This window comes from Ptiloglossa arizonensis, chromosome 9, assembly GCF_051014685.1.
Source record: "Ptiloglossa arizonensis isolate GNS036 chromosome 9, iyPtiAriz1_principal, whole genome shotgun sequence".
NCBI lineage: Eukaryota > Metazoa > Arthropoda > Insecta > Hymenoptera > Colletidae > Ptiloglossa > Ptiloglossa arizonensis.
Genome location: NC_135056.1, coordinates 21,414,422 through 21,430,120, shown reverse-complemented (window position 1 = coordinate 21,430,120; position 15,699 = coordinate 21,414,422). Strand labels below are relative to the sequence as shown.

General features: G+C 53.5%; 2 protein-coding genes across 15 annotated transcripts in view; one reads left to right on the top strand and one right to left on the bottom strand.

Moving 5' to 3' along the window:
• Trpgamma (Transient receptor potential cation channel gamma) overlaps positions 1-7,223 on the top strand; it is a 71,346-nt gene extending 64,123 nt beyond the window's left edge. For 7 of the 9 annotated variants that reach the window (XM_076319622.1, XM_076319620.1, XM_076319619.1 and 4 more), the window contains 10 exons: positions 5-125; positions 669-953; positions 1,409-1,542; positions 1,632-1,761; positions 1,930-2,125; positions 2,219-2,413; positions 2,533-2,758; positions 3,151-3,522; positions 3,617-4,072; positions 4,166-7,223. In XM_076319622.1, coding sequence (XP_076175737.1) covers positions 5-125; positions 669-953; positions 1,409-1,542; positions 1,632-1,761; positions 1,930-2,125; positions 2,219-2,413; positions 2,533-2,758; positions 3,151-3,522; positions 3,617-4,072; positions 4,166-4,323 — 2,273 coding nt within the window. In that variant the 3' untranslated portion in view covers positions 4,324-7,223. The remainder of the gene's footprint in view (positions 1-4; positions 126-668; positions 954-1,408; positions 1,543-1,631; positions 1,762-1,929; positions 2,126-2,218; positions 2,414-2,532; positions 2,759-3,150; positions 3,523-3,616; positions 4,073-4,165) is intronic. The other 2 variants (XM_076319625.1, XM_076319624.1) reach the window with 1 other exon arrangement.
• Fat-spondin (extracellular matrix protein f-spondin) lies at positions 7,198-15,115 on the bottom strand. 6 transcript variants are annotated; one of them, XM_076319639.1, is made up of 12 exons: positions 14,956-15,115; positions 11,496-11,684; positions 11,064-11,248; positions 10,426-10,617; positions 9,723-10,009; positions 8,996-9,399; positions 8,732-8,903; positions 8,330-8,576; positions 8,085-8,268; positions 7,844-8,007; positions 7,601-7,762; positions 7,198-7,475 (listed from the first exon to the last, which is right to left on the bottom strand). In XM_076319639.1, the coding sequence occupies exons 2-12, from the start codon at positions 11,674-11,676 to the stop codon at positions 7,395-7,397; spliced, it is 2,259 nt and encodes a 752-aa protein (XP_076175754.1). In that variant the 5' UTR covers positions 11,677-11,684; positions 14,956-15,115; the 3' UTR covers positions 7,198-7,394. The 6 variants fall into 6 exon arrangements, with proteins under 6 accessions (XP_076175754.1, XP_076175757.1, XP_076175753.1 ...); XM_076319642.1 differs by lacking the exon at positions 14,956-15,115 and adding an exon at positions 14,290-14,444; XM_076319638.1 differs by lacking the exon at positions 14,956-15,115 and adding an exon at positions 13,736-13,766.
• Positions 15,116-15,699: the final 584 nt, after the last annotated feature.

Here is a 15,699-nt window from a genome sequence, read left to right as displayed (position 1 = left end):
GCAGTCATGTTGATCCTGGCTAGCCAAAGAATAGAAAGCGTGATCGGGAACTGGATGGGTCACGACGTCGTGGAACACGAGCCAGCCCCGACGAAAAGGGGCGCTGCGCCGACGATCGTCGAATGGTGAGGAAATATTTTTAACCGACGCGGCGTATCTACTCGACATCGGCGCGGGGAGATCGGGGAACGCGAACCAAGAACGGACCGAGAGAATACGAGAAAAGGTAGCCGATTGTTATTCTCGCCCGCGGAAGTCCGTCAAGCTTTCGCGACCCGGGCGTCCAAGAATCGGTTTCCTTCGCCGATTTTAAAACTCGACGGAGCGCCCTCGGTGAACGCGTTTCGGGAGGAACGAAACTTTCCGTCCTAGTTCTCGTTCGCGAATCCTGAAACCTAGCACCGTTCCGAGCGAACGTAACGGAGACGAACACCGAGCAAATAAAAAGCGAATCAACGCGAAAAGTGAAAATCCACTCTGGAGTACTCGTCCCGCGCGATATTAGCCGAGACGACTTCCGGCACGGGTCGACCATCGCGAACGCCCGGGAACGCTCGAAATTGCATTTCTCGAGGAGACTTTGACGTCTCGTGGTGCGTCCCGACGGAGCCCCGATCTCGCGGAAATCGCATCGACGTTTCGCAAACTCGGAACCGTGTGTATCGCAGGTTCATCCTGGCGTGGGTGTCCGGTTTGATTTGGTCCGAGGTGAAACAGCTGTGGGACGTCGGCCTCGAGGAGTACGTGAACGACATGTGGAACGTGATCGACTTTGTCACCAATTCCTTGTACGTCGCGACCGCCGCGCTGAGGGTGGTGGCCTACTACAGGGTGCAGAAGGAGATGGAGAGCCAGGAACCCGAATCCGTGATCGAGCTGCAGCGCGAGCAATGGGACACCTGGGACCCGATGCTGATATCCGAGGGACTTTTCTCCGCCGCCAATATATTCAGGTCATTATTATCATCATCCTCGTTATCGTTGTTACTATTATTATTATTATTATTATTATTATTATTATTATTGTTATCATTATTGGCGTCGGAATGGTCGTCATTACCGCGCAACTTTTTCTCCGCGGCGCGGCGCGGCGCGGCGCGGCACGTTTCGTTCCGCTTACGCGCCCGATAAACAATAATCCGAACGCGTTGCACGCGCGCGTAATTTCGGTGACGCGCGAAATTGCGCGATCTTAATTACACGCGTAATTACGAATTTCCGTGTATTTCGAAACGCGTTGTTTGCGCGTCCACGCAAACGCGAATTCCCGCCGGTGATAATTAGGGATTTCTCTTTCAGCGTTAATTTTACTTTACTTAAAACGCAGCCACGGCCTCCGCACTTCCACGCCTTTTAACCGCAACGCATAATTGAACGTAGAGCGTGAAGTCGTTTGATATTCTTCCAGCTCTTTGAAGCTCGTCTACATTTTCTCGGTGAATCCTCACCTCGGCCCCCTGCAGGTCTCCCTGTCCAGAATGGTTATGGACATTATGAAATTCTTCTTTCTCTACGTGTTGGTGCTGTTCGCATTCTCTTGCGGTAAACAGATCAGACCGCTTATACGAATACGCGGCATTAATCCCGCGGAACGACGGAAACCGAGCTCACGAAACGATCGTTCCCGACAGGTCTGAACCAATTGCTCTGGTACTACGCCGACATGGAGAAGAAACGTTGTCCGTCCGCCATGTCTCATTCGCCCAACACCAGCGTAACCACCGATTCGAACGCTTGCGTCGTTTGGCGCCGTTTTGCAAAGTGCGTAACGAGTGTTACCGCGGAACCTAGGGAAGATCGAGGAATCGAGAAAGAGAGTGAGAGAAAGAGAAAATGAAAATCGACGATCGAGACAACGAGCCTCGATCTTCCCCGAGTTCCGTCGAGCATTCGCGAATATTGTTCCTAACACGTTCTACGATTCGCCAGCCTATTCGAAACCGCGCAGACGCTCTTCTGGGCCGTGTTCGGACTGGTCGACCTCGAGAGTTTCGAGCTGGACGGGATAAAATCGTTCACCAGATTCTGGGGTATGCTCATGTTCGGCACGTACTCGGTGATCAACATCGTCGTACTGCTGAACCTTTTAATCGCCATGATGAACCATTCCTATCAGTTGATCTCCGTGAGTGAACAGACCTCTTGACATCGTTGAATCGAACGAGACGAGGATCGACGTTTACGGGCGATTGACCTACGTTTTCCCACTTTCGTTCAGGAACGCGCGGACGTCGAATGGAAGTTCGCCAGAAGCAAGCTCTGGATCAGTTACTTCGAGGAGGGTGGAACGGTTCCACCGCCGTTCAACATTATACCAACTCCGAAGAGCGTCTGGTACATGGGACAGTGGTTGTACCGGAAGCTCTGCGGTCACAGCAGAGCCGCCAAGAAGGAACACATGCGAACGATCAGAGTGAGACTGATTCCGATTAGATCCGGGAGCAGAGTTTTCTCTCTCCGTTCGTTGGTTCGAAACTCACCGTCCTAGACGAACGTTTTCGCGTTCCAGCTCATCTTGTTCTTGGTTCGCAGAGGAAAGTGAAGCAAGCTTCCGAAAGGGACATACGGTACCAGAGCATCATGAGGAATCTGGTGAGGAGATACGTGACGGTCCAGCAGAGGAAGGCCGAGAACGAGGGAGTGACGGAGGACGACGTGAACGAGATCAAGCAGGACATCAGCGCTTTTCGTTGCGAGCTGATCGAGATCCTGAAGAACTCCGGGATGAACACGTCCACGGCCAGCGGCGCAGGGACCGGTGAGACTGCGTTTGCACGACGGCAATCATTTATTTTGCTAGCGCCAAGTTCTTTCGGTTTTTTATCGTTTCGTAGAGTCGATCGCGAAAACGGTGACGGTTATCGTGCGCGGTTAGGGAGAGTCATCGTTCGCGAACGAAAGTTGCCGAGTGCGTTACCGAAACGTTATCGATCATCGGAGGAGGGGGGATTTGAGGAGACTGATCGATGCGATCGAGGCTCGTCCTGCGCGAATATTGCGTTGTCGTTACCTTACCGAACTGAGAAAACTGTGAAAACTTTGCGAGCGTGATCGCGATCGGTTAAAACTCGCGCGGCTATTTTCTTTAAGTTTCCTTCAGTTTTTAGTAGCTGCTTGAGCATAGTCGTTGGCTTTCTGTCTGCTCCGTAGACGGTAGCCTTAAAGAGCTGTCCATAGGTGCGGGAGGTAAAAAGAACCGTCAAAAGGAGCGCCGGCTAATGAAGGGGTTCAACATCGGCCCCCAGCCGGGCGGAAGCGGCAGTCTGCCGCCGGTCGACGAATTCGTCGCCTCCCTGCAACAAGCTCACCACGAGAACGCTCACGACATGTTCGGCTCGACTCTGAGCGGTATATTCGGACACGGAACCATCCCTAAGAGGAGTCCCCATCACACGAGCACGAACAGCGTCCCCGGACTGGGTACGAGCCGACAATCTCGCGGAACGAGAGGAAGTTCGAGCAAGAAGCGTTGGGAGCACATCATCGAGGCGGCCAAGCCCGGCAGAGTCTCGAGACTGATCGGTAAGTCGAACGCATTCGGCTCGACTCGGCTCGGTTCGGTTCGACGCGACGCTTCGGATCGATGATAAAGTGGCGACTGCACTCGTTCCCTCAGGTAGATCTCGTTCGGAGGATTCCGTGTATTCGGCGACGTTCGAGGACGGCGGTTCGAGGTCGGAGGGTTCCACGGACTCAAAGTCCTCCTTGGAGACACCCGGGTCCCATCATTCTCATCACTCGCATCATTCGCACCATCACGAAGCGCACCACGTGTTGGCTCACGGACTGGGCGCTCTCGCGGCGCTGCGCTGGAAACGTAAGAAATTCTCGGCTTCCAGATCGTCGACACCGGGCACGAGGAGCAGCAACGGTTCGAATCCGTTGAATCCGATCGCCTCCGCGTTCATTTCGAGGGTCTCGAAGAAACAGTCGTTGCACAGAGCCAGCAGCGTGCCGACCAGGGGCCCGGAGCTCGACCAGCAACCGATCCCTCCGAGAAAGCACGAGGGCACGCAGAGTCAACAGCCCAGCATCGACACTCCGGAAGCGACGAGCGTCAGCGAGCAACCCGGTGAGTTTACCAAAGATCTCGAGAGCTCGTTCTCGCCTACGAGTTTCAATTCCAAGATCGCTCGAGCAGATTCGTTCGTTTCTGTCCGAGCAGTGGTCACCGCCGTTCCATTGACGCCCTCGACCACCGAGGAGAGCATGATCGCCAGCGGCTCGATCTCGGCGAAGAGAAACGGTTCGGCGACGCAGCTGCAGCGTCTTCCGGGCATCGAGCTGATATCCGGGCACGACGTGTCCGGCGGGTGGCTCTGAGACGATCCAACGGTCGCCCCGGTGCGACGCGTCAGCTAGCGAAGAGAAATACTCGGACGTCCACGAGTTTCGTTACCGACCAGCCGCGAAGGTCGGTACGACGACGCAACCTCCTCGTGGTCGTCGTCGGCACACGCACAACGATGCCTTTCTCGCGACGATGCAGGTCGCGCGCGCGTCGAGATTAAACGGAAACTATACGATCGAATATCTAATAAGTGAATCTCGCGAACAACGCCGTTCTCCGTCGGCCCATCGGCGAGCGAGCCCTATTCCCTTCGATCGAGAGTCGAGAATTGGCGACGATCGCGGGAACTTTCCCACTTCCGGGGAGATTGGATACCGCGATTCGTACACTCGGAAGCCCTCTCGAGTAACGATACCTACGAGCCGGTTAACGGCGTGCGTCGAGAGCTAGGCGGAAAGAAACTTTCCTCGAGGCAAGAGTCGCCGGATCGTCCTGGAAACGAGCGAACTTTCGTTACGATCGTCGATATCCGGTGTTCCTACCGTCGTCGGTTGATTTTCTCGCGCGTACCGCGAGATCGCGACATTCTCGTCCAAGTTAACGTCGCTCGCGTCGCTCGTAAGCAAAGCTCGCTCGTCGGACGATTCTCTACCCTCGGGGAACACGACCCGGAACGGTGGAAAGGAAACGTTTCCACGAGTCGCGGACGGAAGGCGGGTCGATTTCCATCGCTCGTAAACGCCTCGCCGTGGAAACGATTTAACCCGTTCCGCGTCGCACCCTGAGACCTAGCACCGGTGCTGCTGCTGCTACTACTACTACAACTACTACTATTACTACTACTACTACTGCCAGAACGGGAAGGGGCAAGTGGGTCGACGGTAACTAGTCTAGTCAACGCTAGTCGAACGATCTCGAAAAGAGAGGTAAAGGACGTTAAATCGGGGAAAGAATCGACCGGCCGCTCGAAGCCTGTTCCCTCGCCGTGAATCGTTACCTAACCGTACGGCGAGGGTAACGCCACGATTACCACGAGCGGCCGGTTCGTTTCGATCGGACCAGAATCGTGGTGGCGCGTTAAACTATAAGAGACAATGATTATTGCTAACGAAGCTCGGGGAGAATTGTTATCATCGTTTTAACGGACTACCGTATACGTCGAATTTATCGCAGTTGCTTCGGGAAGCTGGTCTACCGAAGATCGGAGCTTTTCTATCGTCTCCCGTCTTCGACCGGGGGTTTCTTATTTTTTTATTTTCACTCTTCGACGAAATCTAGTCGGACGTTCGATCGAACGTTTCTTCGCGACAACGGAACCAATCTCGTTTTTCGGTACTGCAGCGGTACCTCGGTCGTTCGAACAGAATCGATTCGGCCAAAGTTTCGCGGAAAGATTCTCGTCTCCGTTTCGATAACGAATGTTCCTCCGGCCCGCGAGAACGCGATCGTTCGATCATAGGAAAACCGTGCGCAACGATCGGTTCGAACCATCGAGGTTCGCGTTTATCGAACGAAAGGAGAAGAAAGGGGGTTCCGGTACTTGAAAATTGGGGCAACGGTCCTACGATCGATATTCCGTTCGAAACGGAATCGCCAATGGTTGAAATTTCGCCGACAGCGACGAGCGAGGGGAACGAACGGGGAGAATTGCCTTCGACTTTCAAGAAACTTCGAACACGGCGGAGCTTCCGAAAACGATTACTTTCTTTCCGCGCGACGAACCGCGACCCGGTTCGTCGCGTTCACGGAGATTTTTCCCTTAGTCGTTCGCGTAGCAGGGAAGACGAGGTAAAGGTGTCACGACCAAAGAACGGGCCGTAGCGTAGCCGAGTAGAGGCCTAAGAGAGACGAAGATCCGTACTACTTCCTAGATATTACGTGTACCTATGATAATAATAAATACCATTAATGTTAACGCGCTGTCGGGACCGCTGGATAACGCGTCGAGAAGAAGATCGATCGCCCGTGTCTTTCTTCCTCCTCTTCGTCGTTGAATCGCGAGCTCGACGGATCGTACGTCTGTAACCGTACCGCCTACGTGTATTATTTATGAGATTATTATTGTAAATGTAAAGATAGATGTCCACTTGGCAAAGTCGTAGTGAATGTTACATTGTGAGCGGTTATTGTTGTAAAAGAAAAATATGAAAAAAAAGAAAGAAAGAAAGAAAGAAGCGAACGGAAGAATCGGACGAAGAGAGAACATCGAGTACGAACGAAAAACTAAACGAAACAACAACCGAACAAACACAAAGCGGAACCAACTGTTTTATTAACGAAATAAGCCGGCGAACGAAAATAGATCGTATCCTTTAAAAACGAATAATAGTTGTAACGAATTTAGCGGAATTTTTTCACGATGATCGAAATTAATATCGTTTCCGACAGCGCAGCATTCATCGCGAGAGCTCTGACGTTTTGCAAGGGAACGCGACAATCGGAATTCGGAATTAGACATTTTGCAGCGTTATCGTTTCTCTTCGACGAGGCCGATTTGCGAACGCGAGTTGCGTCGAAGCGTCGAAGCTCGGTGGAAATCTTGAATTGTCGCAGAAACCGTAAGAGTGTTCGACGAATCGTCGTGGCAACGATCGAGCGAACACTCGAGAAAAGAAACGACGATTATTCGAGGAGATTAACATCGAGGAGAACGATCGCGCTTGTTTGTAGAAACAGTTTGGTCGATATTTCGTCGACGGGTACCGTACGTGTTTCTCCGTAGCCGCAAAAGTATGTACGATTCTTTCTCAGTTGCGTAATCTGCGCTTGGTACAATTTGTTAACGACGCGAGAACGCGATAAGGGAAGATCGATCGCGATCGGATCGGATCGGATCGATTACGTTCGTTTGCACATCGCGGCCCTGCGTATTTGGATAAATCGACCGAGAGTAGAAAGATCACGAATGACCATTAATAAAGTACCATTTATTCTGATACATCGGTTTATTTCGTACCTAGTATCTTGTAGAAAACTTAAACCTACCGGTGGTCTCTTCTGGAAGCGATGTACAACGTACCGTTACTTTACAACGGGTCGCCACGACCCTGTGTTTGTGTTTCAGCGACACTGGTCCCCCGATTCGTGTTTCTTCGAACGGATGCTAGTCGCATGGTGCGAGCTGGCATCGAGAACGACGTTGCAGCTTCTTGGGGCAAGGATTTCCACCGTTTTCCGGTTCTTGCTGAAAGGTCGAATACGATACGATCGTACGTTTACAAAACTAACCTCTCCGTTTTATCCGTGCCAAATATACTTCACCCTGCGAAGCTCTAGCAGACGCGTCGAATAAACGTTAGAGCGTCTCACCTCGATGATGCGATAACTGGTGACACGGCCTGTACCGCAAGTGACGCTACAGGGTGTCCAAGGGGACCAACTGGACACGACGCAATTCACCGGTGCCGGTGATCGAAACGATTGCCTGGAACTGGTTCCGTTCAGTGGCTCCCCAGAGATAATTGCTCGCACCTGGACAGATTACCGTACGCGTTACGAATTTACTCGTCGCGGTATCTCGAGGTCATCGCGCGATGATAAAACTTTGCTCACGATGCCGCAGGTGTTGATGCACTCTTCGGCGGTCAAGAAATTGTTTCTGTTACCCCGGCAGCCACCGTAGCCGAAAGGTACGCACATCAGCTTCTGAGGAACAAACGCCCACCTTTGGAAGTATCCTCTGCAAGGTCCAGAGTCGGGTTCTTCCATGCAAACCACTACGAACGCAAGAAACTCGCGTTGAGGTGGAATCGTATCGCTACCTCGTCGATTTGAAAATCCTTTACGGTACTACCTTTGGCGGTTGCCATATCGAAGGTGCAGTCGGCTTGCTCTAAGCACGGTCGCTGCTGGAGTAGCTCTATCTTGGAGGAACACTTGTGTTGCTCGGACGGTTCGACCATCAACAGCCTGGTCCTCAACTTGACACCCTTCCCGCAAGATGCACTGCACGGTGACCAGTCGGACCAATCGGTCGTCTTTAAAAGAAATACGAATCTGTACCCGGAGCATCGCAACGAAGAACGACGTTCGACGTACCTTGCACGAAGAATCGGTTTGCTCCTCCGAGTTCAACGAACAGGGTGGTCCATTGCATACAATTTTCTCAACGATAGGCACCAAAGGACACCGTTTTCGACCCATGATATCGATGAACTTTCTCGTTCTCAAACTCATCCCGACTCCGCAGCTAGACGAGCACTCGGACCATTTGCCCCAATCGGTGGTCTCGCAGAAAGCATTGTTCACTGGGAGTATATCGCGGAAGTTGGACTCCTCTTCCCCTCTAAAAATTTGTACACGTATTCGTCGAGCGTCCTTCGCGACTCGATTCGCTTCCCGGTTTTAATTTCACTTCGAGATCGCGTGTTCCGTACAATTTGAAAAGACAGGACGCGTCGAGATTTCCGAAACATCGAGCTCCCTCCGGTGTATACTTACGGACACTCCGGAATCGATGCGACGCACATCTCCTTCGAAACCAGCTGTCTGTTGCAAGCCAACATCTTTGCCTTTTCCGGCATCAAGTAGGATCTGGTACGCATCCTCAAACCTTTGCCGCAAGTCACCGAGCAAGTTGACCAAGGTGTGTACTCCGTGGTCTGACATTCGGCTTGGTTCGAAAGAAACAGAAAATTACGTTAAAAGAGCAACGTTAGCGAATCCGAGCCACCCCCCCGTACAAACAGTAAATCTTCGACGTACGTCTAGAAGTGTCCTCAGTGTTTTCAGCGATCTCCAGTTGCGGTATCACCTCCTGAAGAATCTCCTCGTTGCAACCTCGTGGAACAATCTTCTCTCTGTTCAAGTACAATCTGGCCAACGGCAGCATAGGTCTCCCGGTCGGGTCGTAGAAGGGTGATCTAGGATCTTCGGGGTACAAGGTCGTGATGGGCTTCATCTTCTCCCGCGGTTTCGTTTCGGAGTTGGGCGACATGTAGGAGATCCCGTTGTCGGTGCCAGCGTCCCACGGGTACAGATCGATGATCTCGCTCTTGGTCCAGGTGCAGTCCTTCCTGCAGAGGTTCAATTTACTGACGCCGACTACCCAGTCGGGCGACGGTCCCAACATGGAGGCCACGGACATCATGGGATGCTTCTTGTCTACCCTGAAGACAGAGTGTGCAGTCCAGTGGAAATCGACGATCGAAAAATACGGTCGACGTTTGCTTTCTCGCAATTCCGTTCGTACATATACTTTGTCTTTGAAAAGAAAGATTCGTTCTTGCGGTATTTGAACGGGGAAAGAAACTTTTACGTCGAAAATACGAGACGAGAACTTTGTATTCCATTGGAAACGTTTCGACGAACCCTGTTGAGAAGTTTCGGAGATTATCGAACGCTTCGACCAATATCTTCCGTCCCGAGAAAAACTTTCACGAGAGTGTACACGTTCCAGTTCGCAAGTTCAACGGGAGCAGAGATTCGTTACCTGAAGCTGGTGGTCGTGTTACTGTTTACGTTCGGGTACCAAAGGCCGGCGGCCTTGATCAACGTCCTCAATTTATGCGAATTAGCCCTGAGCTCGTTCTCCACCCCCGAGGCCGAGCCCCACTCGGCCAACTGCCGGAAGCCATCGGTGGCAATATGGTCTTTGCCCCAAAAGGAGAAGCTCGGCTCGTGGGAGCCGCCGATCACGTCGCTGAAGTGGGTCAACCAGGCCGAGAACGGAAAGTCCTTCGGGTGCGTCACGTTCGACCAGATTCCCTCCATAGTCAGCTGGAACGGAAAGGTATTCGTCGAAAGATCGAGCCTGCGTTTACTCCGAGTTCAATAGATCGAGAACTCGCGGATCGTTGTTCGCTGCTTTCGATTCCTGCGATCGTTCATCGAGATTTAAATCTTTCGCGCGGTCGTTAAGATTTCGGAGCTAGATATCCCGCGGCTCGTTACTCCGTTCCCATTCAGAAACAAACTTTACCGTAATATCTGATCCGCGCGTGTCCATTCGCGAGAAAATTATCAACACCGGATTACATCTACCTCGGAGCGGTTCGACTTTGGCGAACAACTCTCGGTTCTATTATTCGGATCAGCGATTACACGTACGCGGCCTATTTCCAGCGAGACGACCGGTGGTACGGTTTTGAGGTAACTCGGAGGGCAGCTGATTGGCAAAGGTAAATCGAGCTCACCGAGTACTTTGCCTCGTCACAGGCGCAGCATTCTTCGACTTTCACGCTTTCCACTTCCCGAGGCCCTATCTCGCAGAAGGTCTTGGTCAAACCACCGTCTTCGGCGTACCATCGTACGCGATTCTCCAGGATCATGGCCGTAAAGATAACGCATCCTGATCCGGACGGCGGTGCTCTCCACATCGCTTGGACCTACGCCAACGGTAAGAAACGTTTTATCGACTGGTTGTGGAAATCCACGAGCTCTGGCCACGATAACGCCGAGGAATCAAACACCGCCGACTTTTGGCCGCTGGCCAACGCCTGCGAATTTATCCGCGATCGGCCTCCTCGAATTTCCGCGATAGGCGTCGACTCGCGTCGGATACAACAGACCCGGATTCGGGACCTTCGCGAAAAAAAAGGAAGACAAAAGCGGTCCGTGTGCCGACTAAATACGATTCAACGGACGGTGAACTTTTTGCCAGAAGCTCCGATAACGGTGACGAAAATAGTCGGAGGCGCGCGACGAGAGTAAGAACTCGCGAACGCTCGTAGATGGTTTTGCATCGAGGAGAAGCAAAGTTTCGGTTCACGGATTCGAAGATGGTTCGTAGAGGACCGTTTCCATCGTCGTTGTTGAAAGAAAATCGATTCACCTCCGTTTTCGGGAAGTCGGAGGCCTCCGAGATGGTGTTGATGCAATCCTCGTTGAAGGTCGTCAAAGAGTCGGAGAATAATTGGAAATATCCCACTCGAGCGGTGGAATTGTTCGGGGCGTGCTGAGAGTGCACCGTGAGCGTGAACCGCGTGAACTGTTGCAATCTCTCGTGACTCCTCGACCCTGAAATCAACGTAACCGATCCCTCTGCCTTTCTTTCGAGGAAAATGAATTCTTTCGTCGCTGGACGACCGCTTTCCCTTTCGCGTCGATGAATTCGTTCGGTAACGGTCGAGGAAAGAAAAGACGGTATTTTCCCTCGGGCGATAAACGCGCTCGGCGTTCTTGGCTTTGCGGTCAAGAGCGTTCGGGCTAATCGCAGGGATCTCGGTAACGGATGTCCCGCGAACGAGTACGCAAACGACGTTACCTAGCAAACTGATTGTGTAAACTGCGTTTGGAACGTATTTGTCGTTCTCCCCGCTAACGAGGATCCTGTAGCCGCCGTCACCCGCGGTCCTCTTGGCGGAAGTTTGTTCGGAGGTCGGTGGCGTAGGGCATCCTGCCTGGACCGCGACGACCAGACACGCTGTCACGGTCAGCAGCAACATGGCGTAGTCTGAAAAGAGGAGAACCTTTAGCACAGAGAAGAGTGGAGCGATCGCGGGACCGTGTGGACCGTGTGGATCGTGTACAGGGTGCTGGAGTAAAATTGAAATTCGATTCCTCTCGGTTCTATCGCGCGTAGTTCCCGTTCGAACGGTGACCGTTTGGCGAACGAGCGAACCGCGAAATGGAAAAGCGCGGACAGGGATCGTCGCGGGCTCGCATCCTCGAATCGGCGGCGCGCGGAGTGCTCTCCGCCGAGAAAGAATCGGGCAGGTTGTTGCGTATACGCGATCACGAGCACCGTTCGCGATCTACCGGGAAATCGAAAGCGTGGAATCGAAGTCGCTTCCCGAACGAACGCTTCCGTCGGTCCAGTTTCAGCGATCCGGTTCCCTTCGCGACCGATAGAAGTTTCTCCGGGTGGTTGAGTTCCCGAGATCGATCGAGGCGAACCGCTTGCGACACGCGCCTCGTCTTTCGCGTTTCCTCGCCGCGTGACGTAAGAAGACAAAGTTACGAGACGCGCGCCGATGTAACCGGCCGTGACGAGCATCGAGAAACTCCGACGCGTTCCGATCCGACGGTCCTCGTACCACCACCCGTCTGCTTCCATTTGCTCTTCGCGAGGGGAAGGATCCGATCTCTCCTGAATGTGAATGGTGAAGCACGCACCCCCCAGGACCTCGGTATCGAGACGCTTCGTTACCGACCAGAGAAAATAGGCGAACGGACTCGGAGCGTTTGTGTGCTCGCAATTATCGAGCGTCCACGCCCACGAGGGTGACGACTCCGGACGAAAAGGAACGCGATCGCTGCTCGGGGATACCGAAGTTTACCGAGGAATATCGCGTGCAACGAGCGCGATACGAGAACCGGGGATCGGACATTGCGAGCGAGATTACGTCTGAATTTTCTCAACGCGTTTCGAAAGGAGACTGGTGAACCGGACGGAAAATCTAACACGCGATAAGCCCTCTTGGCCAATTCGAGCGTGTACGGTTTACACGCTCGTTTTCGTCACAATGGAGGAGAAATTAACCGCGCAACGATTCGTGTACACGGTGGCGCGTCTTTGCGTCAAAGACACTTCGAGATACTTTCCAAACGAGCGATCCGAACGAAATAGCAGAGCAGTCGAAACCGTGGAGGAGCATTTTCGGCGAGGAGACGACGGAGCGGTGCGAAACGATCGCGATGTTCTCTCGTTGGGAGATTCGTTGCGCAGCCGAGGAGACAGCCTGGGAAGTAACGGGCGAGAGAAACCGACGAATCTAACGGGAAAGACGAGCGTTCGTCGATCGCGCGGATCGTGGAGAACAATAACGAATCGCGCACGAGCGACTAATATTCGTTCAAGTGACTAGAAACGCGAGGGATCCCGCGTAAGCGCGAGTCGGCAAGTGGGTCGGGAGTTCGAACCGGCTTTCGAGATCGCCGCTCTCGGCATGTAGGTGTAGGTTTCTAGAACGCCGATGTCGGAGGCTATCGCGAAACAGGGACGCGCGGAGGAGCGATATCGGGCATCGGAAATTGCACACGGAGGGAAATCGAATTCCGGGGACGATACCCGGAGGCGGACCATCGAGAACCGAACACTTTGAAAATCGGAGAGCTACCGTGGCTAGGCGATCTGCACGGAGAAACGTCAGGATCGCGGAGGAGACGCTCGCGCAAAACCGAAACCGAGACGACGATCGAATATCGTGGAAACTGTCGATGTCGGTGTCGCGGTCCCGATCGATACCGCGCCGAATCGATTTACGCGAGAACGTCCGCGCGATTCGCACTACCTCGGTTAGGCACTCGTGGAATTCGTAATCGTATCGCGCGTTCTAATTTTCCATCGAGGACGGACGGCTCCGCGTCCGAGCTTCCGATCGTTTCCAATCCCGTTTGCGTTCGATTCCACGAGATACGAACAAAGCGGACTCGACGATTCGTAAATCGTACACGAACCGCGGAAACGAAGCCACTCTCGACCCTCCTGTTCTCCGTCGCGCCCCTGACTGATTTCGCGCGAGTCGCGACGTACGTCGATTGCTCGCAATTAAAAATAATGACCGGCCGTGGTCGTCATCCGCGAAAACGGCGCACCAACGCACACGCCCCGTTTTCCTCGCGATTCGGCCGAACGCTCCTCGCGAAATCGTCGAATCGAATCGGGACCGTGACTAACGCGCGCGATTAACTTTTTCCGATCACCGTCGAGTTCGTCGTTCAAAGAGCAACGGTTGCGCAATTTTCGGTGACCCGAGGCTCTAACCGCGAGCGAAAACAGAGAAAGAAAGAAAGAAAGAAAGAAAGGGAGATCGGTCGAAACTCGTCGATCGAGTCGACGGGGAACGCGGTAGCGCGGGAAAAAGGGAACGCGGACAGGTTCCTTCGAGAATCGATCCACTCGACGTTCGAAACGAGGAGTTTTCTCGAGAAGAGGGACGTCGCGAAAGGGGGACGTCGCCGTGGAACTCGCGAACTTTGTATCTCTCCGAGCGACGCGGCTCGAGAGAGAAATCGTCGAACCGTTATCGTCGTCGCGGAGCAGGAATCTTCATTCGGCGCATCGAATGCGCGAATTAGCGTCCGCGTTCAAAGTGGCGGTGGTTCGAGGTCGTTACCCGGGCACACTTCGAACCTCAGCTCCGAAACGCGATCTCGTACGGCACTAATTTCCTCGTTTCTTTCTTACGCGCTCGACACCGTGGGAACGCGCGGGTATCCCGTACCGGGACGCTCGTTTCCCGACGAGATCGTATCGAGATCGCGCGACCTACGCGACGATTCTAACGCGCCGCGTATCGAGAACGCAAAGTGGACGAACGTCGCGGGATGCAGCTTCTTTTATGACGCTCGCCCTTTCACGCGCGCTCGCGACTACGCCGCTTCGGGGTGTTTCGCTCGCGGCCAAATTCGAAGCGGTTTACATTTCACTGGAAGTCGATTACTCAACGAGGTTGCCGCAAAAATCGAGCAGATACGTTCCGTCCGAACGATACATCTTCCTGCCGAGGAGACCGGTGTTTCGCAACCGACTCGCTCGCAGCTTCGTCGACCCGTTCGAGAAACGGAACTCGCGGGAGGGACCTCCCTTCGCGCGACAACCACCGGAAACATTTTTCAAAAGTACGCGCGACCGTACCGATCGCTCTTCCGTTCGATCACGTGCGCGTAATTCCCCTCGCTCGTCGAGAAATCGCGGAATCGCGGAGTCTCCCTGGTAAGACGTACGACGAGATGAAAATCCCGATCTGGAATCTCGCACCTCGTTCGCGCGCGACACTCACCGTGGCTCTCGGGCCGATTCGTTTCGCGTCGACGGGCCCCAAAGATCCGAATCGGGACGAACGCGTTGGATCGGAGCCGGAACGTTGAGCAAGACGAGAGAAGGATCGTGCACGACTGAACCGAACGAGCAACCGGACGGACCCTATCGCTGATCGGAAAGCGCGTCGCGCCGCGATTCGAAAAATACTCGCAATCGCGTCGCGGACATCTTTCCGGCCCCCGATCTCTCCGGAAAGCGTATCGTTCCGTGCGTTCTTCGCGAACGATCCCCGTTAAATCGCTACGAGCGTCTCGTCGATGAGTCGCGGCGAAACGACACCAGCCTCGACGAATCGAACGCTCGAACGAGGTATCGCAAAGATCGCGTTCGAATTACGAACCCGACGCATTTACAGGTATTTCGAGCGTCTCTCTCGAGAATCTGTCCCTCGAAACGGCTCGAAACGACGAAACTCGCAACGATCTTCGAAACGTTTAAAGTCCCGAGTCGACGAAGCGAATTTTATTTCGCTCGAAGACGATCGCTCGCGCATTCCCGCGTCGAATTGGCCGATGTTGCTCGGGAATCGCTATCTAGAGTCACAAGGTCGGTTTTAGGTCATCGTATTTTCCTGGAAGCGACCGCGTCTTTCAGATAACGCGCGCGCGATAACGACACCCACGTACGCGTTCGTCGATGCCTTCGTTCCTCGCTCGTGAAAAATACAATGAAAACTCTACCAACGGATTCTTCTCGAAGCGCG

Excerpts from the sequence above, each read along its gene's own strand:
- Fat-spondin (XM_076319638.1), bottom strand. Across the intron at positions 8,577-8,731 it reads GCATCGATTCCGGAGTGTCC|AGGGGAAGAGGAGTCCAACT; the intron begins GTAAGTATACAC and ends ACAAATTTTTAG. Across the intron at positions 8,269-8,329 it reads AAACCGATTCTTCGTGCAAG|ACGACCGATTGGTCCGACTG; the intron begins GTACGTCGAACG and ends TTTCTTTTAAAG.